At 63.0% G+C, this 27,875-nt stretch overlaps 1 protein-coding gene across 1 annotated transcript in view; it reads right to left on the bottom strand.

The window, feature by feature from the left end:
• Positions 1-5,126: 5,126 nt before the first annotated feature.
• The window catches only part of LPCAT1 (lysophosphatidylcholine acyltransferase 1), a 38,148-nt gene continuing 15,399 nt past the window's right edge, over positions 5,127-27,875 (bottom strand). The window contains exons 3-16 of the mRNA XM_039842548.1: positions 26,262-26,396; positions 26,068-26,163; positions 22,664-23,139; positions 20,049-20,161; positions 19,053-19,113; positions 18,723-18,781; positions 16,907-16,941; positions 15,771-15,825; positions 13,804-13,886; positions 11,030-11,155; positions 10,291-10,444; positions 8,999-9,093; positions 8,105-8,250; positions 5,127-7,161 (exon numbers count right to left, since the gene is read on the bottom strand). Coding sequence (XP_039698482.1) covers positions 6,977-7,161; positions 8,105-8,250; positions 8,999-9,093; positions 10,291-10,444; positions 11,030-11,155; positions 13,804-13,886; positions 15,771-15,825; positions 16,907-16,941; positions 18,723-18,781; positions 19,053-19,113; positions 20,049-20,161; positions 22,664-23,139; positions 26,068-26,163; positions 26,262-26,396 — 1,819 coding nt within the window. The 3' untranslated portion in view covers positions 5,127-6,976. The remainder of the gene's footprint in view (positions 7,162-8,104; positions 8,251-8,998; positions 9,094-10,290; positions 10,445-11,029; positions 11,156-13,803; positions 13,887-15,770; positions 15,826-16,906; positions 16,942-18,722; positions 18,782-19,052; positions 19,114-20,048; positions 20,162-22,663; positions 23,140-26,067; positions 26,164-26,261; positions 26,397-27,875) is intronic.

Below are 27,875 nucleotides of genomic sequence, written 5' to 3'. Positions count from 1 at the left end.
CTGCCCGTTTCCGCTGCTCGTTGGGGCGTTTGGACCGTTGACACGGAGCGTGAGTGCTGGGCGGTCGCGTCGAAACCGCCGTCTACCGCCGGCGTTCTGTCTGCCCCTTTTTGTTCGGGTTGGGCTCTTAGAAGGTCCGCCCCGTTTGTCGGGTTGGTAGCCGAACCCCAGGGCTGAGCCGTTCCAGCGGCTGCTTCGGTGCTGTGGCCGGCGCCTCTGGCTGTCAGGCCCCGGTCCCGACGATGTCACAGTGCCACAGCCCAACCGGAGGGCCTTCACCCCGGGCTCCCCCACGTGCTGTGAACCCAAGAATGTGTTACCGGTTTTGCTTCACACCGTCTTTGTAAAGAGATGGAGGCGACGCGAGGACGCGCTGACGTCCGCCGCACGCCGGGCCCCGCCCCCGCGCGCACCCCGCGCGGAGCGCCCCGTCTTCCTCCCGCGCTGGGGACGGGTTTCCACGCCGGGGGCCCGCTGCGATGCGTTCCTTCAGCTTTCGCGTCGTCCCAAACCGAGTTCGCCCCTCTGTCTGGACAGATGCCTTTGCTGAGTAAAGAATTCCAGGTCGGTGGTTTTCTCCGCCTTGGCCCGTTTTGCAGGTGGTGCTGCAGCATCTTCCCGCTGGTCCTGTTTCTGCCGAGGAACGTGACCCCCACCCGCCCCCGCCCCTCGTCTGAAAGGCATCTTTTCTCCTCTGGCATCTTCTCTCTCTCTTTCTTTCAAGCGCTGATTGCGACCTGCCAGTACGGTTCAGACTCGATTCCTGGGCTCGGCGGTCACTGGGCTCCCAGGACCCGTGGGCTCATGGTTTATATCTAGTTTCGAAAAGCATTTCTCTCAATACCTTTTCTGTTTGCCCTCTTCCTTGGGGACATTAATAGCTCGTGTATTACGCGACTTTAAGTCCCACCGCTCGCCGATGCTCAATCTTTTGTCTTTTTGTTTCATTTTGAATGGCTGCCGCCGCTGTACCCTCAAGTTCCCTTGCTGTCCTTTCCGTGATGACAGAGCCACCCTCACCCTCGACCTGTATATTTTGCATTTCAAACGTCGTAGTTTTTGTGCTAGAAACCAGATTTGCCTAATAAAAGTTATCTCTCGTGTCCCCACCGGACGTGTCCCATCTCGTCCCCAGCTGCTTTCTAAACAAGGTCACACAGTCCTGCTGCATGACGGGCACGGTCACCTGCTCGTTCCGTGCCCGCGTCGTCTCTGGGTTGATCCTTGTGGGTGATCTTTCCCGGCCCTTTTCATCCCAGTGGCTTCTGATAGGATGCTGGGCGTCGTGAGTTCTGCTCTATGGGGTGCGGGATATGTGTGCGTTCCTGTGAACATTCTGGCCTTTGTTTTGGGTGCTGGTGAGCTACTTACACACGGTTTGGCCATTTTTCCAAGCCTCGCTATTAAGCTTTACTGGGCTGGACCAGAGCGGGGCTTTGCCTGTTTCCCCATCACTGAGGCAGAACCCATCGGTTTTCCGGCAGGAGCGGGTGAACCCAGTCTCTGTACCTCCATTTTGACTGGAAGGAAAACTCGGACAATTTTACGTTTATTACATTTGGAAGGAGTAATCAGAACCTGAGTGGCTCTTGATAATACCACGCGGCAGAGGCCGGGCCGGCGACGGCACCGCCGAGCTCGCTGTCCTCGCCAGCAGACGCCTTGCGGGGGGGCTGTGGTGCCCGCTCTGCTCCTCGGGTGTGGCGGGACCTGTCATTTAGCATCATTTTCGCTGGAGAACGCACTCTGTGTGATTTAAATATTTTGAAACTTACTGAGATTTACTCTCTAGCCAAGCACATAGTCTATTTTGTCAACTGCTTCATGTGCACTTGAAATGGCAATTAAGTCCATTTGGTAAATGGCGTTGTTCAAATTGTCTGCGTAATTATGTCTCCCTGGCGGCTCTATCGATTACAAGGGAGCCGTGTTAAAATCTCCAACCGTGTTTGCCGATTTGTTTATTTTTTCCTTTGGATCTGTCAGCATTTGCTTCCCGCACTTGGAGCATGTCATTAGGTGTGTGCACCTGTGGAGAGCTGGACCTGTGTGCGGAGCATGGGCGAAGCCATGCTCGACTGTGTTATAATCTGCCGAGGGCAGAGAAGCAAAGCAGTGGACAGACGGCTGCTTGTGGTTTAGCAGAGATAACCGGGCACAACGGGCCTTGGGAGAGAATTGCTGCCAGCAAGTTTCGAGTCCCGAGAAGACCCCCACCCCCTCCTTAACCTTCAAGAGTATGTAATAAACCCGCTGAGCTCGCCCGGGGCCACCTGGGCGAGTGCGGTGTCCCACCTGGCCCCAGCTTTTGTACACACTGTGTTTTTCTCCGCCCTTCCGTCGCCCCCTCTCGGGCTGACCCCTAGTCGTGAGGTCGCGGCATGCACCTGTAACGTTGCTGTGCCCTCCCGCTGCTGAGTCGCTGCGGCGTGTAATCCTCCTCGTCTTAAAGGGCCCTCGGGGCGATGCTGCTCTTGCCGGATCAGCTCGGACGTTCGCCCACGGGTTACCCCTCACTCCTCCACTCCCGGCGTTTCAGCACTGGGGAGTTAGGTGCTTTTCCGTTTTCCTTGCTCTGGCCACGGTCACTTAGGAGTGTTTAGCCCACGTTTACTGTAAGTGCCAGTGTCGGTGGACTTACGTTTACGGTTTGCTGTTTTTTTCGATTTCCGTTATCTGTACTCTGTTCTTTCTTACTTTCCTGCTTAGTTCGGATGACATGATTACTTAAAGAATATCACATTTTATTTCTGCTACTGGCTCATTAGTTACACCTCTGTTTTTGTTTTGTTCGAGGAGCTTATAACATGTCTTTATCTCAGTTCACCTGCAGACACCACGGATGCTGACTCGTCTCCTCCACATGCTTGCTGTCCTTACCTTTGTTCTGTGATAGGTCTTCTTTTTTTCTGGCTGCTTTAAGGACTTTTTCTTATCAGTGGCTTTCAGGATTTTATAATGTGCCTCCCTGTATTGTTGTGCTATTTTTTCTGCTTGTAGCTTATTGAGCTTCTTGGATGTCTGAGTTTGTAGATTTGGAAAAATTCAGGCCATTATTTTGTCAAGTAATTTTTGTCCTAACTCCTCTTTTCTGGGACTCCAATCACATGTGCTAGACACCTGGTATTTTTTCGGTCACCTTTCTTTTGGGTCTGGGCCTCCCCGGGGACCACAGTGACGCCCAGGCCCACCTCCTTCCCAGGTGAACTTCGCACTAAGTGGCACCGGAGGTGGCAGGATGAAGCGCCACTGTGCCAGGGAGGCCTGGCCGATGCGGGCATCGCTGGACTCCGTCCATCCGGTCGGAAGCAGGCCCCGTGCTGCCCCGCAGGCGGCCTCCCGGGGCGTCCTGCTGGTCATACTGGACCCTCCCACTGCGGGGTATGTGGTATGCTGTGAGGAACCCATTTATCACTAAGGAAGCACGGCGCAGACACGCACTTGAACTGTGCACGCCTACCGAGGCCCCTCCGCCCCAGGGGCCGCTGCCCGGCTGTGAGCGGAGCTGCTGCCCGCTGGGGGGTGGTGCCTCGTGAGGTGGGGGCGCCATCCCAGCGAGCGTGATGTCACTGCACGGGGAGCGTGCTCTGAACCGTGGCCTTCCCTGCCGGATACGAGTCTGTGACGCTGGGTTGGCGGTGCTACACTGTGCCTCACAGGGTGCACGTCCCTGCCCGCTGAGCTCAGCGCGACCACGAGACCCTCAGGCTGATGACTGTGCTTCTGCGTAGGGAGCGCGACCTCCAATTCTGGCTCGTCACTCCTTCCTGTGTGGTTTGCCCTGCACGGTCCCAGGGCTGGGGCTTCACTGTCAGCGGGGGACGTGGGCGGAGCTGCGAGTGACCTGCTCACTGGCTTCATTGGTACCCGACCCTGCAGTGCGGATGAGCCTGCGCTGCCTGGTAAAGCCCTCAGCCCCAGGGACACAATCGATCAGATGGTCACCAGCTCCCTAGGGCTACTCCTGTGACCAAACCCACAGGAAAGGAATGCCCCCAATGCCACTGACGAGGGGAACGGGTGGTCGCCGTGTGTGGAGCCGGTGGGCCCTCTGGGCGCTTGTGGGCATGTTCGCGACTGACTTTATGACAGATGCAGGACAGGTACTGCGGGACGAAAACGGGTCCTCTCACCAGGAGAGTGCCCGCCGTCCACGTGTTGGTGGGAGCCGTGGACACGTGGGATGCGGGCAGGAGGAGGACGTGCATGCACGTGGCTCCCTCCAGCGGGCACAGGAACGATGCGGGGCGTCTGCGGACCCCCTCCTGGCCGCGCGTGTGTGCGCATTGTGTGTGCACGCGTGTGTGTGAGCCTGACGGAATGCTTCCTCATGCGTGTGCGTGTGCGCGCATTGTGTGCACGCGTGTGAGCCTGACGGCGTGCTTCCTCAGTGTGTGCACACGTGTGTATGAGCCTGATGGCATGCTTCCTCATGCGTGTGCATGTGCACACATTGTGTGCACACGTGTGTGAGCCTGACGGCATGCTTCCTCATGCGTGTGCACGCTCGTGTGTGAGCCTGACGGCGTGCTTCCTCCGTGTCCCCACGTCTGTCATCTGCTACTGTTTTAAATAGAGAAGGTGAGTGGCAGGAGGTGTCCAGGTTTAGATGTGAAATGTCCTTTGTTTTAGCCCTTTACCTAAAAAAACTAAATTTAACCAATTCCAAAGGCCACACCCACTTATCGCATTTAGAAGGGAAGGCACGAAGTGAATAAGCTGCTGCGGGGTGAACGCCGTCGCTTCGGGGCACGACCTCCATGACCAGCGGCTCCTCGGGCTTATTTCTGCGAAGTGTCACGGAGCCGTCGGACCCGAGGCCGGTGGCTCCGCTACCCCGATGCCCCTCCACTCTGCTTGTGCCACCGACGTGCCAGGAGGGCTGTAACGTGTGTCCGAGGCCCACAGTGTGACCCGTGGGATCACAGAAGCGGCTCACCGGGAGGCCGGCAGCCGCCAGTCTGGGCCCCGGCCCCGGCCGGCACGCCCCGCACGCCCCGGGCCGCGTGGCTACCGCACGGCTTTCTCGTGCCGTTCCCGCCGTGTTTCCCACGGGGGTGGGGGAGAGCGCGCTTCGGGACCGGTCACTGTCGTCTCCCTGATAAAGAACCACACGGACAGGTGCGCCCCAGGTACATCTGGCTGTTTTATTCATTCCATCGCAAACTCGTGTCCTTCGGCTGCACCGGCTGCCGGTCCTCATGTCACACAAAGGGAATGAAGCCCGACACGCCATGCTCAGCTCAGCACTGAAGCTGCCGGGGCACTGAGCGGGCGGGAGGGGCGGGGGGTGGGGTGGGGAGAACACCTGCCTGACGTCTGCTCATCAGAGATTTTTTTTCCTGAAAACGCACAGTGGCATTTCCTCCAAAAAACCCTTCATCCACAGACAGGAAGGACGGAGGCCACGAGCTTGGGCTCCCCGTCAGCACGCTGCGCTCACTCCCTTCACTGGTCACTGGCAGGCTTCTCTCCTTTAGAAGTGAATCTTTACGCATTTCACGATGACAGACTCAGTCACCGTGAGCTCCCCAGGCTGCGTCGCAGCCTGCTGCATCCAGCAGGCCGAGCACCCCGGAATCAGCCTCGGTGGACCCCGCCCCGTGTGTCCTGGCTGGCAGTGAACCGCTGGGACAAGGTGGAGGTGACAACTGCATGGGAGCGGAAGGTTTTCCTAACGCCAGCCACAGAACCTCGGGAAGCTGGCGAGCGGCTCCCTGTGCTCCGGCCCTGGTGGCCACTTTCGGCAGAGATGTTCCAGATGGAAAATTTAATCCACTAGAAATTCACAAACTGCTTTTTCCCAAAGGAGCCCAAAGGCGTTGCTTCAGGGCACAAACCAGAGTCTGTGGTTATGACTGTGCTTCACTTACGCCCCACGGGACCGATAAGGGGCTTTTAGGAAGGGCAGGCAACGCCAACGTGTCCCCTTTGCGAGCTGGGCTCGGGAGGGGCCCTGGACCTCATGCTCTCAGAGGCGTGTCTTCCCTGCGTCGGAGCAGATACGGCCCTTGTTGCCATGGCGGCGGGGAAGTCTGCACGAGGCTGTGGCTGGACCCCTGACTCCCTGCCACTGCTCCCCGGTAGCCTCCCAGGCAGGGACGGCGGCTCTACAAAGCCAGGGACAGGGGCGGCAGTGGCCAGCGTCCAGGCAGGACCTAGCACCCGGGCAGGACCCGGCACCCGTCCCGGGCAGGACTCCAAGCAGACCAGCACAGCTGGACACCCGCAGCAAATGGCCGGGACCGCCAGCCCTGACCCCACCTGAGCCCCGAGCTACGCCGGCCGCCAGCCGCCCAGTCAGTGCGGCCGCGGGGGCTGGGCCCGCAGAGAAGCAGCGCTCGGCGTGTGGGACCGACGTTCCCAGCCAGTGGCGCTTAGAGAAACCAGGGCTGAGAAGGGCTGAGGGCCGGGGGCCCGGGACAGGGCGGCCGGGCAGGAGCTGATGTCTGAGCCACAGGCGCCTCGGGGTCTATCCAAAGGAGCTACAAATAAATATCCTCTGACCCTCAAAGGAAAATGAAGTAGAAAAACAATTCTTTTTTTTTAAAAAAATGCTGAATGTTTCCTGAAGTATCTAAATGAAATTTATAAAATGCTCGTGAGCTCCCACAAGTGTAGAAACATTTAAAAACCGAGGGCGGGGGGCCGCGCGGGACCCCAGAGGTCGGCAGGTTGTGCGGGACGCGAAAGCACGCGGCCCGTCCCGTGCCCGGGCGCGCGGGGGCCGCGTGGGAAGACCGGGGTGGAGACCGGAAACGGGGGCCGCGTGGGGGAGCCACGCCCGCCGCCGCCCTTCCCGACGCCCCATGCCAGGGGCAAACGGAAACACCCCGCCTCTGGCACTCGCCCGGGGCGGTGACCGTGCCGCCTCCGCGGAGGGCGACCTCGGTGGCGGTCACAGCAGACGGGCGCGGCCACGTGGCGGCGGGGGGCGGGGGGACCCCAGGGCGCCGTCTCTCCAGCACCTCCTGTCCTAGTCCAGTTTCTGCCGAGATCGCTGGCCCCCCGTGTCCGAGGCCTCGGGACTGAAGTCTGCACAGAAGCCGTTGGGGGTGGCAGTGGGGGGCGGCTGTGTGCGGCTCTCCGGGGGCGGCCGGTCGGGGTACAGGTACTCCTCGGCGAAGTCGGGGAATGTTTCTGCAAACCTGCGGAAGTCGGCTGCACGGAGAAGGGTGCCGGCGTCACGGGGGCCTGAGCGGGCGGCCCCCACCCCCGCAGGGCTGGACCTCGGCCTTGGAGGCGAGGACGGGAAATCAGTGGGCGCACAGGGGCGTCCCCACGCCCCCTCGCCTCCTGCTTCAGGGACACCCAGCGTACAGTCTGGGGGCTCGGTGCCTGTGCAGAGCTGCCAATCATTGAAGGGGCTGGTTCGGGGCAGGACGGGGCGCCTTTGTGACCGAGGCTGCACTGGGGTGGAGGGTGCGTCGGGCCCCCCAGGGGACCCGGGGAGCGGGTGCCGGTGCCTGCAGGCTCCAGGGAACCCTGATGGCGGCTACTGGGAAGTCTGCAGTCGGTCCGCGCCCCCTGCAAGCCTGTCACCGACAGCCCCTTGCCCCTCGGGAGCGCGGCCGGCTTTGGTGCTGGTGCGCATGAGCACACACAGCTAAACCAACACGCCCGTGTCTGACATTTGGACACAATTTTACAGCATGTCCAAACAAGACACGGCATGACCTTTGCTAAGCAAACAGCGGCGTGTTTCAGCGGGACACGTGTTGAGTTGAGATGTGCGGGCTGCGCTGGCCGCTGCTCTGAGGAGCGGCTGGAGTCGGTGCCCACGGGGCAGCGGGCTCGCTCCTGCTCAGGGACCGACTGGGCCCCCGACCGCGGTGCCCGCCGTGGCCCAGCACCGCCCGCAGCCCCCGGATGCCGTCTGTCGTGGGCTCCGAGCTCTGTGGCCGGGCTTGGGGTCTGCTGTCAGTTGGGTGTCACTTGGACACCCCCGCCCCTCCCAGCCAGGTTCTTCCTCGGACTCTCAGAGCTGCTCGTGACACAGGGTGGCCTGGAGCACAGAGGTGGCAGGAGCTCCATGTGCGAGGGCCCCACCCACCTGGGGACGCCCCCCACACAGCAGGCCATCGTCCCTGCCGCGGCCACTCACCGAATGTGATCCTCCCCCTGTCCTCCCGGTCCACCGCCCGGAAGAGGCGCGCCGCGGGCAGCTGCGCCACCCCTGCTGCTGTCTTGAGGATGGTGGACAGGGCGTCCTCGTCTACGCTGCCGTCCTCTCGAGACCCGTACATCTGCGAGGCGGAGGCCGGCCCGGCGTTACCAGGGTCCCGGCCCTGTCCAGGGCGGCCCGGTTCCCCTCGCCTGGGTGTTCTCAGCTCTCCAGCCGGCCGACTCCGCCCCACGGCGTGGTCACCCTGGCGAGTGCCGAGCCGTCCGAGCGGCCACTCGCCCTCCTGCCTCGATCAGGCTCCCCAGGGTGGTGTCTGTCCACCTGGGCATGGATGGCCCTGTGCGCTGGGCCTGGCGCATGTGGACCTCACGGGCTCTCAGCTCACCGAGGCAGGTGGGCCACCCCCGTGCCTGACCGTCGGGAGGCTACCCTTCTTTCTGATGGTTTGTTTAGTGGCCAGCAAGTGATGGAGGCCAGCCCTGAGGGCAGCCAGGTGAGTCTGCATGCAGGCTGGGGTCCCGTCAGGGGCCTGCCCCGGTGGTGGACAGGCCGCCCAGGTGCCCTGGCTGCTTCCCCGTCAGCGGGCTGATGTGGGGGCTGAGCGGGGCAAGCCGGGGGGCCTGGGGCACCGACCCGCCCGCCCTGTGCCCTCCTCATGTGAGGCTGCCGGATTCCAGGACGAGGTTGATCTGGGGAGGCTTGGGCGCATTTTCACACACAGTGGCTGGTACAAGCTCACGTGATCACGGCACTTGGGCAAATGGCCACGCCATCGGCGAGAGTATTACTCAAGCTGCATTCAGGCGCCCGACGCCCGCCCGCCTCCACGCCTCTCAAGCAAGAACGCTTCTTCTTCTTCTTCAACTGCTCTCTAACGCCAGCTGCATGGTGTCCAGGGTCTGGGCCGGCCGGCAGACGACGGACAAGGCGACCACGTACTCCCGCGGGTCCATCTCGCCGGCCCCGCTCTGTGGAACAGAGATGCCCTCAGTGGCCATTCGGCCGCGTCCCCCGGGAGAGCTGGGGTTCAGTGCTGGCCGCTGGGGGTTCACTGGAGCTCAGCTCCGCTCGGACCAGGCGTCACGTGTCTGTGTGAACACGGCGCTTGGAAGATGCTGGTGACCGGCCACTTCTCCCAGGCGAGCGTGGCGCGAACGGTGCCTCTGGCCGTCACGACTGGTTTTCACACTAAGCTGCCCGAGGAAGCAGGTGGCACGAAGCCTGTTCTGCTAGAAAAACAGGCCGCCGACGGCGAGGCTCCCGTCTGGGCTCTGGCAAGCCAGCGGGCTGATGGCAGCACAGCGAGCGTGTGACATGGGGGGGTCCCCGAGCTGGGACGCGGTGCCGGCACGTGGGGCGCCGGAGACGCGTGTCCCCGCACGTGTCCTGCACGGGGCCGGGGCTGCTGGGGCACAGGGCTCGTGCCCACGTCATCGCGACTCTCCTGGCTCTACACACGCCAGACCACACCGCGCCTGCGGCCACACAGGACACACGACATTGTCATGCGGAATGTGCCGTGTTGTCACCCAGAACAGCCGTGTCATCTGCGTGGCACGTTCCTGGCTCCACACACACCGTGCCCTGACCGGCTGCCACGGGACACACAGCAGGCGTCTGCACTGTGACACAGATGTCTGGGGGGCACCAGGTGCGTCCGGCTTCCGAGCTGTGGTGGCCTGCCCCTCCGGGCGCTCCGTCTTCAGCCCTCTCGAACCCCGACAAGCCACCCCCCACTTCTAGAGCAGCAGGGCCACGTTCAGCCAGCACAGAGAACCTGAGCACGACGCGCTTGGCGAAAGGGGAGGATGGCCGGGCCCCACACGGAGACGGCGGAACCCCAAAACTGCAACCATCGAGGAAGGGGCTTCTGAAGGGGCCAGCAGAGGGCTCTGGGGCAGGGACACGCGGGGGCCTCAGGCCAGGCCGGCTCCACTGGGTGACACCACGTCAGAACCCCCAAGCTACAGAGGGGCTCATCAGCAAGCGACAGTTCACTGCCCCCTGCCCCCCGATCATGAGGCTTTGCGAGCCTGGGGGAGACCCCACGGACAGGGTGGGCGGCGGGCTGAGTGACGGGGAGGTTTCCCTTTCCTGCTTCCGAAGCCGCCGAAGGACATTTGTCGCAGGGAAAAGGGATCACGCTTCGGGAGCGGCAGGGTTACCTCGTCAAACAGGGAAAACATGTCGTGCAGCCTGTCGGACAGCTCGACGCCCAGGAACGCAGCGAACTCCGAGGCGCCCATCGTCCTGCCCTGCCAAGCCTGGGCGCCCGCCGCATACCTATCCAGGTCCTTCTCAAGCTTTTCTGGTTTCAGGCTGAAGAGAAAGAGAGGGAAAGACGTTTCCCACGAAATTACAGAACACCAGAGACAGGAGGTTGACCGCTACGTGCAGACCCGACGAGGTACTAAAATTATTTGTAGGCCAAGCAGCTGGTTTTCGAGGAGAGACTTCTAATGACCTGAGGACACACAGCGCACCCTAAGTGTCCACAGCCCTCGGCGGCTGTGAACCAGGACGTCACCCTGCCCCGGGTGGCACCCCGGAGAGAGAGCTGGCGCCAACCGGTAATGGTTTAAGACACTTCTGTGGATCGAAGCTGGCATTTGAAAAAAGAAAAACACCCCTTCCGCCTACCCCCAGGATAAGCGCTCGCTCTGATGGCCTGTCCTTGGGCCCTGGGTGACCTCCAGCCCGGTCACGGACACCTGCAGGGCGGGGGCCCCTGTGGGGTGCTGACGGAAGCTTCCGGTCTAGCACACAGCTCTCGCCCACGCTGCTCTCCTGCTGTGCTGAAGACATGGTGCCTGTCACCGCGCCTGCAGCCCGACACCCTGTCACAGCTGCAGGGGGCACCCTCCCTGACCAACGGCTCAGGAACGGGGGGACCAGGGCACTCACCCCAGGCCCCTCACCAGCCTGGCAAACTCGAGAAGGCAGGTGTCCGCAGGGAGGCGGAGCTGCCCGTCCGCCAGGGCCAGCTGGCAGTCCTCGAAGGTGTAGTCGGTGACGGGGACGCCCAGGGCTCTGTGGAGAGAGGACAGCCGTCAGCGCCCGCCTCGGGGTCGCTCCTGAGTCGCTCTGGTGCGGGAATCCAGGCAGGGGTGACGCTGGCCGGGCGCTGACACCCTGCTCCGAGCCCCGTGGCACCCGCGCTGCCCTCGGGAAGGTGGCGTTTTAAAAGGCGATCCTCCGTGACTGAAGCGATTACCTGCTTTCAGCGTTTGGATCTAGCAGTCCGCATACAACTAACTTTAGTCAAACATTGAAATAAGTCGACGTGGACACGGGCGATGAGAGTTGTGACTAGCACAGTCTCTCAAGAACAGGAGCCACGTGGGGTGACACACGGAGGGGCGGCTGGCGGAGCGGGCAGCTTTGCTCAGAAAAGCCCCATATGGCCTCGGCTCGAGGGACCGGAGCAGATCGTCCATCATCGGAACGAGTAGCATTGAAAACTTTCGAGAACCAGAGTAAAGCGACGCAGGTGTGAGGGGCAGGCAGCTCCTCCCACGCCCGGCTCAGCTGCTCACCGTCCATCAGTGGCCGCCCGCGCCCTCCCTCCCACCCGCTGTGGGCAGGACAGATGCGGTTTCCAGCCGTTCCCACAGACCGTGCGGGCTCCGAGGGCGGTACACGCTGTGGCACATTCCTGCAGACAGCTCGGAAAGGCCAGGCAGAAGGGACACGCTGAAACCCGGTGTGGACCGTCCCTTTGCAACTCCCTCTGGCCAAAAGGCTCACAGCCGCCACCCTCTTTTGCCAGAGGGCAGGCTCGGCCTCCTGAGCTTGTCACCAGGAGTGGCTGACAAGAAGCAGAGGCCTGGTCCCTGAAGCGGGGCGCTGCTGTGGGTGCCTCCCCAGGAAGGGGTCTTGGGCAGGGCCGGCTAGGAGACCCGGGGGGCAGGCGGCAAGGAGATGACAGAGCCTCGTGCGGAGCTCGCACTCAGCACCGAACGCCCGCGAGCTGACCCCGACCTCGTCACAGGGAGCTTCGCGGCTGGCTCCGGACCGTCTGGGTTTGCACCTGTGGGAAACGTGCAGGCACCTGGGCCGCGGAGACGACGCGCCGCCCACCGCGGTGCTGGGCGGAGAAGCTGAACTCTCAACCGGAGGCCAGGGATGCTTCTGCCAGAGCTGGCCCTGCCCTGAAGCCACGGAGAGTCCGGGCACGCGGCTGCTCTGAGCTGCGTCAGTGTTCGTGAAACATGACGTTCCCTATTACACACTCGTGGTAGGAAATTTACCAAGTACAGGAAACTAAACAGCACCCCCCCCCCATAACTGAGCGGGCTTTCAATCATTTGGACAGTGGCTCCTGTTGTCATGACAACACTGCGTGCACTCGGGGAGGTGCAAAGGACCCCTGAAGTCTTTCTCCGTGGATGTTGGGGTTCTCCTGGGCAAACTGAGCCATAATCCTCGGGGCCAGAAGCCACACTGCGGCAGGCGGACCTCGGGCTGCTCCACGGGCAGGCGGGAGGGGCCACTCGCAGACCCCTCAGGGGTCCTGGCCCCTCCCAGGTGCCTTTGAAGATGGGACTAGGACCCGGGTGGGGACGACCTGCCTCCCTGCGTCTGGGATTTTCCTGAGGCAAGGGGGTGCCTGGGGCTATCGGAGAACATGGCCGGTTTCTTTAGGATCGTTGTAAACAGGGTTACGGTTAACTAGAACGGGCACGGAGACCGCCGGCACCTGGCCTGTCGCCTGCGATCCCTGGACGTGGTTTCTTTATTGAGAGAGCGAACAAGGGTGTCGCTGAGCATCCTGACTTTCTGAGCAGTGGGGTCGAGCAGGTCTGGCGGCCTGTGTGGTTCACGGCTCGGTGGACCCCAGAGGGCAGGGCCCAGGGGAGGGGCGTGTCCCGCTGGGCAGGCCTAGTGCCTCGCTGTCTACGGCGCCTGTGGACTGCGCCTAGACACCTCGCTGAGTTTTAATTCACTACGCTGAGGCGAGACGCGTGATTTGCTCCGTGTGGCCCCATAGGGCGCACTGCGGTGGGGGTGTGACGTGCAGGCGTGGGGACCGTTTAGAAGCCTAAGCCACACGGTTCAGCAGCAGCACCTGTTAACCGCCCTGTGCAGCTGTGCGGCCCCCACGGGCGACACTCGCTGAGCCCTTGCTGCCTCGGAGGAGAAGGAAGGAGAGGACGGGGCCCAGGGACGAGGCGGCTGTGGGGGGTGGGGTGGGGGGCTGACTCCAGCACCCCTGACACGGCTGGGCAGGCAGGAGCACAGCAGGGCAGGCGTCCAGCTGCAGCGGGCCGGCCACATGAGTGGCCGCGTGTTGCCCGGGCAGAGGAAGCACACATGTCCACAAACACTGCGGGGGACGAGCTCTGCCGCTTTGAGACTCCCGCCCAGGCCCCGGCGTCTGCCCAGGCTGCGCCCTCCCTGCCGGCCGCCCACGCACGCGGCACCCGGGGCGACGGTGGCCACGGGCACCTCCAAGTCTGTGAAACTCGGTGACGGTTACGCATTTTCCAAACGCCGAGTAAGCAGAAATGTCATCTGACAAACACGAGACGTAAGGCACGGGCCCGACCGGCACGGCCAGTGCCTGGCCCCTTGCTTTCACGAGGACCCTCTGTCCCGATACCTGGGGAGTCAAGGAAGTGGGGTGGCCCTCGGCCCAGCTGCGGTGGGGGGCGGGGGGGCGGGAGGGGCTCACTCACTCTGCCATGACGCGTCGCACGTTGCTGGCGTACAGAGCCGGGTCCTCCTTCTCCTCCTCCGAAGGGCTGTACACGGGCAGGAACTGAGCACACGGAGAAGGCGGTGTCACTCCCACGGGGCCCGCAGGACGCCTGCCTCGCCCGCGCCGCCGTGAGTGACAGCCGTGAGTGACAGCCACGAGTCAGACAAAACGGGGATCTGCCAAAGCACCTGCCACGGCGATCACCTCCGAAATGGTCACGTACACATGCGCGTACACGCGTGCACACACAGGCAGCCGCGGCGATCATCTCCGAAATGGTCACGTACACATGGCGCGCCACGCAGCGTGCACACACAGGCCACAGTGATCATCTCCGAAATGGTCACGTACACATGTGCGCACACGCGTGCACACACAGGCCACAGTGATCATCTCCAAAATGCTCACGTACACATGCGCGCACACGCGTGCACACACAGGCACGCACGCGTGTGTGTGAGAACTTCCAGCCCACCATCCCTCGCCAGGAGCGCCCCCCCCCCGCCCCTGGGATGGCAGCTCTTGGGGCCAGCGCCGGTATCTGAGATGCCACCCAGGGTCTGTCTTCACATGTGCAGAATGACAGGTGTGCGTCCTTCGCTAAAGGTCTCAGCTTGGTGTTGGGGACAGCACAGCAAACTGTTTCCAGGTGGACGACTATTATCAACTCTGACATCTACTGCATTTTGAGATACGATACATTGTCCCGCAAACACGCGCCATGAGTGAGTGACCCACGCGCGGGGTTTTAAGCAAATCCCGCCGCCCACACGAGGCGGCGACCACCACCCTCCTTTAATGCGGGTGTCGATGGGGACGGGGACGTCCTGGAGTCCCGTCAGTCCTCGTCACGAACTCGACCTCTCACTCAGCGCCAGGTCGGAAAGCAGCGCGCAAGCTGCAGCAGCCCCCACACCGGCCTGGCCTCTGTGAGGGGTGACGCCGGCAGAGGCGTCCAGAGCGATTTCACAAGTCAGACGGCTGCTTTCCCAGCCTTAAAATGAGAAGCCAGGTCTGAAACGGAGCTGCTCCCACCGAGAGGCCGGCCCGGCCCTTCAGAGCCTGGCTCCACCGTGTTCCCAGCTGCCAGCAGAAGAGCCACGCGAACGGGCCTGCCGCCCTTGGGCTCCGGCCAAGGCCCCTCCCGCTCAGTCCTGCGTATGAAGTGGCTCATGTTCCACCGAGGTGGGAAAGCTGGCTGGAAGCCGGCTCGTCTGTCAGCTCAGCGTCACTGCGAGACTTATCGGAAGGCAGCAGGACAGGCCTGTTAATTCCCCTTTTAAGAAAATAAACTCTACTCCTCATCCACGCACGTAAAATTTACAAGCTGAACGACTATGACTCTATTTAACTTGGCCGAGAGAATGGGTGTCGTGGTTTTGTCTGAGACACCCAATGGCCCAATGGGATAAAAATGGGAGGCGGGCCACACGACCTGACCAGGTAGTAAGCAGGGATGACAGTGTGACAAATTCTGCAGTACGGATTCAGCAGTATTAGTATCAGGCAAAAATAAAAGCCAAAAAAAAAAAAAAATTCACTGCATATGTGCCAACTTTACATGCCCTTAAGCTATGCTAACCATAAAACAATGACCGATTTATCTTCCTTGTTGCTTTAAAAATCCTATCTGAATGTATTCAGAATCATGCAACAGACACAAAGTGACGGCCGCACGAGCACTGGGAAGCACCTCGCAGGAGCCACGAAAAAAAAGCTCAAAGCAAGACAGGGACAGGTGACAGACGCTGTAGCGACACAGACGACGCGACACTTTATCTACACGGACTCCCACGCGACACGGTATCTGTGACAGCCCATCACGTTTCGTCTGTACGGACCCCCAATGTGACCCCGTATAACATCGCATCTAGAGACCTCGATGCATCGTGTTACGATGTGTCCACGCCCCCCCCACGCGCTGCCCACTGCGTCCATACAAACCTCAATCTCCACTCGATTGTGAAACTGGCACAGCGTGAGCCACAGGATTTCCAGCCTTAAAAACGAATAGATTTCCCGCGTGGGTTAAAAGATTCCGTTTAGTTAAACGACTTCCAATTCTGGAGCAAGATCTGCAGAGCCCTCCCCCGCAGAGGGCACTGCTGGGCAGTAAGTCCTGCTCCAGGAGCTGGCGCCCAGCCTTCCCCTGCCAGGGCGAGCCTCACGTGGTTTCCACGGCTCTTAGTACATACACCCGCACCTGCAGCTCTGCTTTGCTGTGCCGCCCACCATTTCCCACGTCTGTCCTCCAGCTCGGCCACCTGACACCTGTCCCTGGCCTGGCTGTCCCCGGGGAGCACAGAAGGGACAGGTCCCAAGTCATGCCATTCCCAAGCCCAGCTCCCAGAGTTCCTGCCCTCGGAACCAGCCTTTCGTTTACAGGAGTGGGAGACGGGGAGCCGTCCAGAGTCCCCTGTCCCTAGGCCCTTGCTCGCTCCCCTGATTCACATCCTCCTCTTCACACACCCCACTTCTGCCTCGTCACTGCCAACCCGGGCCCAGGCCACGAGGACCCAGAGGAGCCTGTTCCCAGCCCTATGCACCCTTCCACTCCACCTCTCGCCAGCTGCCCTCCACCCTCCAGCCTCGAAAGCCCTAAGACCACCACGGGGATGTGCTGCCCCTCATGGCACTGCCCCGGGGTCTGCTCCGAGTGCCTGGGCAAGGCTGGGGGTCTGGGCAGGGCTCGGACCAGCAACACTGCACAGCCTGCCGGTTGCGAACACCAGGGCAAACAGCCCCCGGAAGCCTGACAGTCCTGGGTCCCCGTGCGCCACCCTGCCCCGCCCCTGCCCCGCCCCCGCCCCCACCCCCAGGAGCTGGGCAAGGGGAGGGCAGCCCCTCAGAGCTCTGCTTCCTTTTCTAGGCCTGGGTCAAGGACAAGATGATAATTGCCAAGTAGACAGACCCCAGGGGCTGAAGACGCTAGCTTCAGGCCCGAGTCTGGGGTAAGGAAGGCCAGGTGTGCACGTGGAGCTCCCGCCACGGGCCGAAGCTGCCGTCACACAGCAGCGGGGCCCTGTTCGGCTTCCGCGGTTGTAACGCAACCAGACTGCTTTCCCAGGGGGGTGACTTACGCTCCGGGGCCTTGCCACGTCCACGTGATGGTGTCCTAGGGGCGAGAGAGGGGCAGGTGGAGCCGCGGAAGGCAGAGCTCCCGTGGGGCCCTCGTCCCGTCTCTCCACCCTTCCCTTCCCCAGCGTCCCTCAGTCCCCGGCCCCCAGACACCTCCTTCTCCTCCCCACCCAGCACAAGGTCACCACCTCCGAGCCTACCTGGGACCCGGCCCCGCCCCCCGCTCCTGGCCCCACCAAGCAGTCCCGCAGTGGGGGCGCATGACGGAGCCCGCCCTGTCCCCTGCCCCTCACGTGCTCTCGGGCAGGCCTCGCAGGCTGGGCCTGTGCCACCTGCCTGCCTGCTGCCACCATCAGCTGCATGTCACCCCCGTGCCACCCGCACGCCAAGGCCCTCGCCCCAACGCTCAGAGACACACTCCAGGGGGCCGGCCCGGGCTCCGGGCGGGGCAGGACGAGCCTCTGTGGCTCCTCCTCCCGCGGCACAGAGCGGCCCGGTGGCCCGTGGGGCTTTTCAGACCTGCTGCATCCTCAGCCACACCAGCCACCCTGGTGGGGACGTCAGGTGGCACACGCCGTTTCTACCCTGACGTCGGTCACCCAATGGGCTTCTTTCCACCCACTCCCCTCCGGGCTCTGGAACGTCCACGCGTGGGGCTCCCCATCACGCGCACAGCCCCCCCCTGCTCCGGGCTGTGGTCATAGCCGCAGTGACAGAGGCTTTTCCCGCCGTTACACGGCTGAGCACACGACACAGCGCGGAGCAGACACTGCTTCCCTGACGGCTGAGCTGACACCTCAGGAAGCGCCCAGCAAAGTCACCTTGCTTGACACATGCTGAAACTTGAACAACGGAAAACGTAGAATCCTGCACGCTGACGAGGGACTGTCACCCTCAGAAGCTGGCTAACGAGTGCGCTTGTTCAGGATTGCGGTTGTCAGAAATAACTTTATCCGCCGATCCGCATGGCGACCAGTCCTGACTGACAGTCACTGGCGGCTCGGAGCCTCCACAGTGCCTGCCCCACCCACGGGCGCAGGGCCACGCGCGCACCTGGGAGGTGGGTGGGCCAGGAGCCCCCGTGCCCACCACGTCACGTGCAATTCTGCCACCGTCTGTGCCAGTGACTCCAGACCCCTCTGCGTACTGACTTGTGGGCAGCCTCCTTTGCCACCACAAAGGCACACTGCGGCAGAGGGAAAGCTCCGGGTAACAAACGGGGCCTCCGGTGTCCTCCGTGGGGAGGACGCCCGGGCACCCGGCGCCCAGCAGAGCCCAGGACACGAGTGCGCGTGGGCCACGAGGGGTGAGGACGCCCCCGGGCAGGGTCATGGCGGAGGAGGCAGCTGGCACGGAAGCAGTGCCCACAGGGCACATGGGGAAGGAACAGCCACGGCCGTTTCACAGACGCGGATGTGGAGGCCACGCGGGGCCCGGCTGGACCCTGCTCTGACGCCTTGTCCGGGCTCCGCCAGAGCCGGCGGCCAGTGGAGGCCGCCCGGGAGCTCTGCGCCCTGAGCACCGGTCCTCACGCTGCTTAGAACAAAAGCTCTGGGCCCAGCAGGGGCCCGAGAAAGGCTCCGGATCCACGAAGCCGGCGACTCCCCCCACTGCCGCCCCCCGCCCTCGAGGCAGACGTGTCCTGGAGTACGAGCTGCTGACACGGGCCGCCTCACACCAACACGCCAGGACGGACACGTGAGCGGGGGCCACCACGTCCGGCCTCACGAAAGCGGGACTGTCACCTAGAAACCCTGCGCACGCAGACGCCTAGATGACCTCGAACTCCCCCGACACGGGCCCTGGGCAGGTGCTCACCAGCTGGTTTGGGTACCGCAAGACCACGGGCTGGACGGGCACACCCGGGATGAAGGCGCCTGCAGAGAAAGGACACGAGGGACGTCACGCCTCGTGGCCACAGATGCGGCCGGGGCTCCTCGCGCCTCCCACGGGCCTTGCTGGCCGGCAGTGCCCGGTGGGGTCCCCACGTCTGTGCTGGCAGAAAACGGGGCGACGGCCCCACCATCAGGCAGCAGACCGAGTGCCTCCGGGCTGCTGTGCACTCGGGGGGAGCACCGGGCGGCGCTGCTGGGAGTGAGGGTCTCCCCCACTTTCCCGAGGAGGAAAGGGTACAAGGAAACGACGAACCAGGCTTGAAGGTGATCAGGCAGGTCCTGTTGGTGCACGTCCCCTCTGGGAAAATCATAATCTGGAAACGAAAGGAAACAGCGTTGGGCACGAAGGGACACAGCTCCGGTCCACGGGGCCTGAGCCTCGCCGGCTTCGCTGCTGCTGACGCGGTTTTGACACGTCCCCGATTTCAGCTGCGTGAGCTGACGTGCGGCACGGAAGACACCTGACTTCCTGTCCCGCTCTGACCAGGGGCCGGCAGACAGGCCCTCGTGGTCTCCGCGCGGCATTGTCGCGAGGCCCACACGACCGCACGGAGTGCAGTGCTGGCGACTGAGCCGCAGCGTGGAGCGGCCGCGGCCGTGGACAGAGCCCTCGGCCGAAGGCCCCCGGGCGGGGCGCGGGGCCCCGGCCAGGCGCATGGGCCTGGGGACCTGGGCCAGCAGCCGGGAACCCCACAGCGTCAGCAGCTTGGCCGCACCGCCGGCACCCCACGGCCAGCAGCGGGGCGCCAACCTCCCCACCACTGGGGATCACGGGCCCCGAAGGCGGGACCACCTCCTGGCGGCACGGGGCGGCGAGGGCCCGGCAGGAACGCTGGGGAGGACCGGGGCGGCGGCCAGGGCACCCCATGCTTTCCGAGTGGCCACAGCCAGAGCCCAGTGGCACTTCCCGCTTCTCAGTAAATAAAGGCAGCGTGAGTCACACGCACCCTGGGCTGATGCCGGCCAGGGCCGCAGCCTGACCCACACCAGCGGCTCAGCCTGGGACGGACGCCGACGCGGGTGAGGCCGAGGGGAGCGGCCCTTCCCGGCTCAGAACTCACTGAACCTTAAAATCTCAGAGCCGAAAGCACCCGATGTTCAGTGCGATCTGGGATTTGCACACTCGGACTGATGCGCCCGACCGCGCCCAGCCCCGTGCAAGGCCGGTGCCACCCTTTTGCTTCCCTGCTCCGTCCCCAGCTGACAGCCTGAGGTGTGAACCTGCCCAGGTGCGCGCAGCCCGCCTTACCTGTGGCCACCTGCCACCCGACTGAGCCCGTCTCTTGATCTCCTCCACGGTCCTTCTGCGGGAATCCTGGTCCAACCGGGACACGAAGACCGGCCGGATGTACTTGATCAGAGCTGAAAGGGAAGGCGAGGTGTCCTTGCGGGGGGCGGCACGTGGGGGGCAGTGCGGGGCGGGGGCACAGCTTCCGCTGCAGCAGGCTGGGCCGCAGGCGAGACCCCCGAAGCCGCCAGCAAGGGCCGCTCCACGGGGTGGGCGGGGGTGCAGGCCGGACGCAGGCGCTTGGGAAAAGCAGCCTGGCTCCTGGTGAGCTCAGACAACAGCGGGGAGCCCCACAGCCTGCAGGGCCCAAGGTAACAACCCTGAGTGTCCACGGGAGGCAATTCAGGAGCGAGACCAATGAGGCCGACCCGCTGGGGGGCAGAGGCCTCTGTCGCGTGCTGGTGAAGGGGGCGTAGGGGCCCCGGCTCAGAGGCAGAGGGCCCAGGCACGTCGTGGCTCCTGCTGTGGGTGGGACTGCGTCCCTCAGAGGGACAGGCTGACGTCCCAGCCCAGGTGCCCGAGGCTGTAACCTTATCTGAGAACAGGGTGCTTGCAGGTGGGGGTCGTGGAGAGGCGAGGCTGTCTGTGGGGGGTGGGCTGTAATCGCTGGTGTGTCCTTGCAGGACGGACAGACACAGACATGACATGAGAATGCCACGTGTCAGCACAGAGGGCAGCGACGTGGCCACAGCCGAGGGCCCCCGGGAACTGCCGGGAGCCCCAGAAGCTGGAGGGGGGTCTGGGGTGGATTTCCCGTCACAGCCAGCCCCGCCCACACCCTGAGCTTGGACTTTGGGCCCGGAATGGGAGAGACGGGCCTCCTGCTGCTTTGTGGACGGACGGCCACAGCAGGCCCAGGACACGCACACGGCCGGCCCCGCTGGTCGGCGGAGGCTCCACGGCCCAGGCTCCCGGCACATGGGCCCGCTCATGCAGGATTTGAGTGGGGCACGCTGCTTAGAGAAAATTCGGAACTGACTTCACACTTCAGAACTGGCAGCTGGCCCCTCCCAGCGGGCGAGCTGTCACCACGCACCCGGCCGGCTCGGCGCCGCCGCCAGCTTCCGGCCCGAGTGCCCGTCACTTGTGAGGGCCACGTGGTGTCCACGCCTTCCCGGCTGTCTCCAAAGAGCAAGGAGGACGCGTGTTTTCAAAAGGCATAATGTCTGTCTGGTCAGGCCAGTGGGGCTGCAGCACCTGGGCCCCCCGGGAGCCGATGGTGCTCTCCCCGCCGTGTCTGAACACCCCGTGTCTGAACACCCCGCCTCCTCGCCGGTGGGAGAGTTCTTCCTCCCGGCTGACCAGCCCTGACTGCTCAGACGATGAGGACGGAGGGGAGACGGCCTGCGCCTGCCACCCAGAGGGGGTCCCCTCCAGAAACGGACCGTGCTAGACTGTGGGACTCGAGCACCTGTAGCAGCCGCCCTGCCGTGGCCCATGATAGCGGCCGGACGGGCCCCACCCAACCCCCCTCAGTCGAGTCCACGGTGGTAGCGGCCACTGGGCCAAACGGACACGACGTCCTGGACCTCCTCTCAAAACGCCCCTTGTCAGAAAGACCAAGCTTATGCAGTGTTCTCTCTGCAGCTGTCCACGGATGCCAGCGTTTTAAGTGCCATGTGGAGACTCGGGGTGGTGGAGCTGGGGCCAGTGGCCACTGCCGTGCCCGCAGCCCCTGCCCAGGCCCGCCCTGCTCCAGGGTCCGTGGGAAGGCCAGCGTAATGGGCGGAGGCGGGAGGGGAGGGGGGGAGCGGCAGAGGCCGGGCCGGGCAGAGCAGATGTGGAAGGGGCTGGCACAGGCGCTGACCGGGGCACCGTGGGAAGCCAGGCCGGGCGTGGGAAGCTGTGTTCGCTCGCCGGTGCGGTAAGGGGCCACGTGGAGCACCCAGGACCCCTTCTAATTCCCAGCATGGTGAGTGTGCTCCGTGGTGACCCCCACAGATGGGCCCACGTCCTGACCCCCAGAACCTGTGACCGTGGCGTTTGGAGAAAGGGCTTCTGCAGAAGGAACTAGTTAAAGATCTTCAGATCAACCTGGATTGCCCGACGACGAGGGTCCTCATAAGAGACACACAAAAGAGACACAGACACAGGGACAGACCGTGTGACAACAGAGAAAGAGGTTGGAGTGACGTGGCCACAAGCCCAGGGGCGCCTGACGTGCCGGGAGCTGGCAGGCACGAAAGCCTGTCCCCAGGCCTCAGGGGGCGTGTGCCCTGCCACAGCAGGCGATGGGCCTCCTGGCCCCAGAGCTGAGCGCGTGCGTGTCTGTGGTTCTAGGCTCCGGTTTTGGCAACCTGTCACACAGCCTCAGGACCCCCGTACGCCCGGGTTTACGGCACAGGGGCTATCACACCGGGATGGAGCGCCTGAGCTGTTCCCAGACGCCTGGAACCGGCCGTGGTGGAGGTGACACGCTCTCGTTACAGCCTGAACCCTTTGGCACGCTGCGGTACGCGAGGGCACCGGTGCTCACGGGAACACGCGGCACGGGACGTCGTGACAGGGAGAAAGCAGGACGCACGGCTCCGGGCCCTGCCCTGGGCCCCCCGCCCCGGCCCACGGGGCTCACTCACTTCCCCAGATCGGGATGTCTCTGCTCTCCGCCTTCATCACGATGGACGACATGGTCATGGTGACAGGGATGGCATCGAAGTAGGAGGAGTGTGGAGCCAGGGTGAGGATGGCCGCCTCGGTGGGCGGGGCCTGCTGGCCCTTGACCACCACGCGGTGGAAGCCGCCGACGAACCACATAGTGCGCATGATGGCCTTGAGCAGGACGTCCACGACCCTGCGGGAGAGGGTACTCGTCACACGGGCTGAGCGCTGGGTCCCAGCCCCGCTGACCTCGCCGGTCACGCGGAGCCAGGCGGGGTCCCAGCGCCGACCCGCACCTGGGCGGCAGCTGCCACCGACTTCCTGGGGGGAGGGGCAGGAAGGTGCCTCCCCTCCGAGCACCTGGCCTGCAGTGGACCGGCCTTCCCTTTGGCCACGCCGGGCCGGCTCCGCCGCACCGCCAGCAGCTTTGAGATGACACGTGGCCCAAGCACAACACGAGGCCACACGCGAGGCCACAGGCCGACACCGAAGATGCCGACGCCACAGGCGTTAGAAAGTGACGTGTTACGTTTCCGAATGTGAATGTTTTAAATGGAAACAACACATCCAAACAGTGAAACTACACCCTAAAACCTGGAGCGAAAGCCAGAGCTGAGACCACGGCCGTGGAAAGCTCAGGCCTCATCTTCCGCTGGTCGTCAGTGGCTCCTGGAAGCAAATGGCCTTTTCTGGACGAAATGAGAGGAACAATAAATTTGGAAGATAAAGTAAAAACCAGCCTAGACTAACTGAATTGGTTTCCTCTTTACTCTCCCTGAGACACGTGAGGATTTAGGCGTTTGAACTTGAGGGTCCCCTTCTGTGGTAACCTCTGACACCTATGGCGTGTCAACAACACTACACATGGCCGAGTGCCACCACGTGGGGCACCGCGGCTGCCACACGCCGGTCCCAGGGAGAATGGGTCACCGGGCATTTAAGCTGGCAAAGTTGCTGCAGAAACGCAGGCGCTGTGAACCGTCCACACTGACACCCCTCGGGAGGAGCCGGGAGGCGAGGCCCCCGATCTGAGCGGTGGCCGGTGGCCAGAATGGCACGGGCCCTGTGGAGCCGCCCTCCATTGCTGGGAATGGGAAGCAGCAGTACTGCGGTGACACTGGGCTGCTGGGGACGGAGCTGGCGCGCTCTGCGGCTCCGGCCACAGCGCTGGCACACGTCCGTGTGTCCACGCCGCTCCTCAGTGAAACACGCACCGAAGCGAGTCGGCAGATGGCCACGGCGGCGTAAGGAGCAGGTGAGGCCATGGCGGGGGGAGAACAGGCACCAGCCGGGGGACGGCGGGGTCACAGGCGGGAGGGGACGGAAGCTGCTAAAACGTGCGGCTCAGAGTTCCATCTTTCTGTCAGACACACATCCACCACCTCAGGCCAAAAGTCCAAACACTACTCAAGAGAAACGTCCTGGGCGGAGACCGCCCCCCTCCACCTGTCACACACTGGACCCCTGAGAATCTGAGACGTATGGGCAGAAGCAGCCACGTGAAGGGACAGACTAGAACCCTGAGAAGCCCCAGAGCAAGCTCAGAAGAGGGGCTTAAAATCCCATCCCAGCATTGCCACCGGGAGTCGATGGACAGAAACACTCTCGGGGATCAGCGGCCTCACTACGGAAAGAGGCGATTTGCGAGAAAGGCTGGAAAACGAGAGGGAGCCATCTCCGCGTGGGGCGGGGGTGGGCAGCAAAAAGCGGGGCAGACGGCAAGATGGGAAGAAAATGGTTTGCAGGAACCATGTGAAGACACGCACCTTCACCCCGCATCGCGGTGCTGAGCAGAATGAATTTCTTAAGTCTCAGACGTAGAGACTCTGAGGACTTTTCCAATTACCAAGGACAAAGAGAAGACCCTAAAAGCCGCTGGCCAGGAGCACAGGTCGTAGCGCCAGGGCAGGGCTGGGCAGGCCGCAGCCGCACGGCCGCAGCTCCGGGGGCGCGAGGCCCGGCACCGCGGCTCCTGTACCTAAGCGACCCGTGGGGCGCGCGCGGGATGAAGACGCTTCCAGACACGGACCGCGGCGGCCTCTCCTGCGTGTCCGCTCTCTAAAAAGAGCTTCGTCCTCCAGAAAATTGTGAACAAACAAGGAAAAAGAAACAAAACAAAACAATCTCTCTCCCACGAGGCGTCCCTGCAGTGTGCAAATGCGCGCTCACATGTGAGTGTGTGTGTGAGCACATGCAAGCACGAGCGTGTGCACGCATGTGTGTGTGAGCGTGTGATCACGAGAATGCATGCAAGTGTGCGAGCATGTGAGTGCGTGTGTGAGCACGTGCAAACGTGCAAAGCTGCCTTCTGCCGTGCACGACTTAGGGTCTGTCCTCAACAGACCAGAAACACCTTTTTCCTTAGATCGTGGTGCCACTGGCAGACAAACCACGAGCAAACGCAGCCCGCGCCCCGGAGACAGCGTACCCTGCAGACAGGGCACCCCGCAGACAGTGCACCTCACAGACAGCGCGCCCCGCAGACAGTGCACCCCACCAAGGGCTGGGCCTGCAGACACACTGTCCACTGCCGCCCCCTTCACTGCTGGACTCCGTCCTCCGCCCAGTGTTTACTGGGCGCCCACTCTCCGCCAGGCACGGACGGCATGTCGGGGAAGCCAGGGAGAAACCCCCGCCCGCCCGCAGTCCTCACTCTAGTGGGGGAAATAAAGGGTTTTTAAAAGTTAGTGAATTCTAAGTAAATTAGAAAGGGTCTCGCCAGGCGGGTGGGAACAGTGGAGCAGGGCGCTTGGGGCCGAGCGCCGAGGGACTCCGTGCCCATCCGTGTGGGGCATGGCAGGAGGCCTGGAGGGACACAGGGCGGGGACGGTGGGACGAGACCTTGACGTGGGGGACCTGGACGGGACTCCGCAGGGCTGGGACTTCTCTTTGCAGAGGACCCCTTGGCTGCTCTGCCGAGACAGAGAGGGAGGAGGGCAAGGGACAAGGTGCCCTGGGACCCAGGACGGGGGGCAGGGGCCAGGGTGTCTGGAGGTGGACCCGGCACGTCTCTTTGGTGTGGACGGGTGGTGTGAGGGAGGGGATCCTGGTGATTCTCGGGCCTGGCTGCTGTGAACAAGGGTGACAGCCCCGTGGCAGAGGCGGGCTGTGGCTGCAGTGGGCGGGGCGATGGGAGCCTGGAGCTCACCTGCAGACAGGTAAGCTCTGGGTGGGGCTGCAGGAGTGGTCTGGGAGCCCCTGGCCTGTGGGCGTCGTCTGTGTCCCAGAACTAGGGGGGCTCCCAGGGGGTGCAGGGACTCGCAGGAGCAGAGGTCGGGAGAGGGGACGCAGCGAGCCAGATGGGAAGGGCCCGGGAGGGGGAAGGTGACTAGAAGCTGAGCAGACGGTGTGTCCAGGCTGAGGACGTGTCCTGACTCTGCACCCAGGGGTGACCGCAGGGCCTTGGTCCCCGAACGGGCAGGCGGTGTGAGCGGTGGGGGCCTTGGTGGCCATGACGTGCGCGTCTGACTTGGTCTTGCTGCAGCAGGGAGCTCGGCCATGGGAGAGGCGCACTGGCAGGGCTGCCCAGGCAGCTGGGCACTGACCCCTGCTGCGGGCCCTCGAGCCTCCACTCACTGCTGGGCCAGGCTGGCCCGGAGCGGGACGGTCCCGCCGGCCTCTCTGGGGCAGTCCGAGGCTATGACCCTGGGCAGGGAGGCTCCCAGGAGAGCAGAGCGAAGCTCGCAGTCAATTCGAGCCTGGCCCGGCCTCCTGTGGACAGACACGTGGCACCAGCAGTCGTCATGGAGACGGACTAGGTATGAGGCTGCCCTCTGCTGAGCACTGAACCACGTCCCCTAAACGTCTCTGTCGAAGCCCCAACGCCGGCCCTGACTGCATTTGGACATAAGGTTAAATGAAGTCACAGGGTGGGGCTTTGGCCTGACAAACGGGTTTCTTCTGCACGACCCTCCCTGCCCTGTGAGGACCCACAGGAAGGTGCTGTCTGCAGCAGGAGGGGGCTCACCAAGACCTCCCGCCCCTGGGCCTCCAACTTCCAGCGTCCGGAAGTGGACGTCTTGTTTAGGTCCCTGGCCGGGGTTCGGGGAGGAGGCAGCCTGAGTGGAGGAGGAGCCCTCCTTCTAAACCACGTGGGTCAGCACCACCGTCACCGTCACCGTCGGCCCACCGAGCGGGTACTACTGTAAGGTGTTACTTTGTATTCTGAAAATAATTTAGATTAAGTTTCTTTGTGAAACTGTGTCATTCCTCCTTTCTTGGAAAGAAAGATTCTTATCGTAAGAAGGTCCGAACGACACTAACTTACAGTCAGCGAATGCTCCCTAATCTAACGCCAGTGGCTCAGAAACGCAGCTGTGCACAGCACAAAACGACCCTTCCGCGGGCCGCACGGCGATGCTCCGTGCTGTGCAGAAGCGTGTGCCGGGACCGGCCGCTCCAAGCCCATCCCTCCTGACTCCAGGGTCCGACTCGTGGGCACTCCGCGACGGCAGTGTGGGCACTGGCTGGCCGCTTCCCTGAGCACCGGTCCCAGCCCAGGCCGCGCACGCCTGAGCTCCCCGTGACATCGCTGTGTGGAGCCGAGGGCTGCGCCGCGGGCGAGTGTATGGCGATGTGTGCAGCTGGGGCACACGTGTGAATGCTCACACACAGGGGAAATACACACACACGCAAACACACGTGCACTCACAACACACACACGCACATGCATGCTCACACACATGCGCAGGCATGCAAGCATGCACGCACGAATGTAAGCATGCGCAGCCACACACACGCACACACGCGCATGCTCAAACACATGCAGACACTCACGCAGCACACGAATATACACACATGCGAAGACATGGAAGCGCGCACACCCCCAAACATGTGTGGTCACACGTGCGCACACATGCACATGCTCACACACATACAAGCATACACGTGTGCACATGCATGTGCACACTCACGTACCTGCAAATGCACACACGAAGCCACTGATATGTGTACACTGTGCATGTTCACGTGTGCAGTCATTCATGAGCACACACACATGCAAGTACATGTGCACGCATGCATACACGGGTACAGACACGTGCACACACCCTTACACACCGGCACACACACGGAACGGTAGATACGTGATCAGTCTCTGCGGGCCCCACACCTCCCTGGTGGGGTCTCTGAACCCAGAGGCAGCTGTGAGGCAGGGCTCCTGGAGCTGTTTGCTGCGGCCCATTTACTACC

The sequence above is a fragment of the Pteropus medius genome, unplaced genomic scaffold (assembly GCF_902729225.1).
Source record: "Pteropus medius unplaced genomic scaffold, Ma_sr-lr_union100, whole genome shotgun sequence".
Taxonomy (NCBI): Eukaryota; Metazoa; Chordata; class Mammalia; order Chiroptera; family Pteropodidae; genus Pteropus; species Pteropus medius.
Note: the sequence above shows the minus strand (reverse complement) of the source record. Positions and strands in the feature narration are given on the sequence as shown.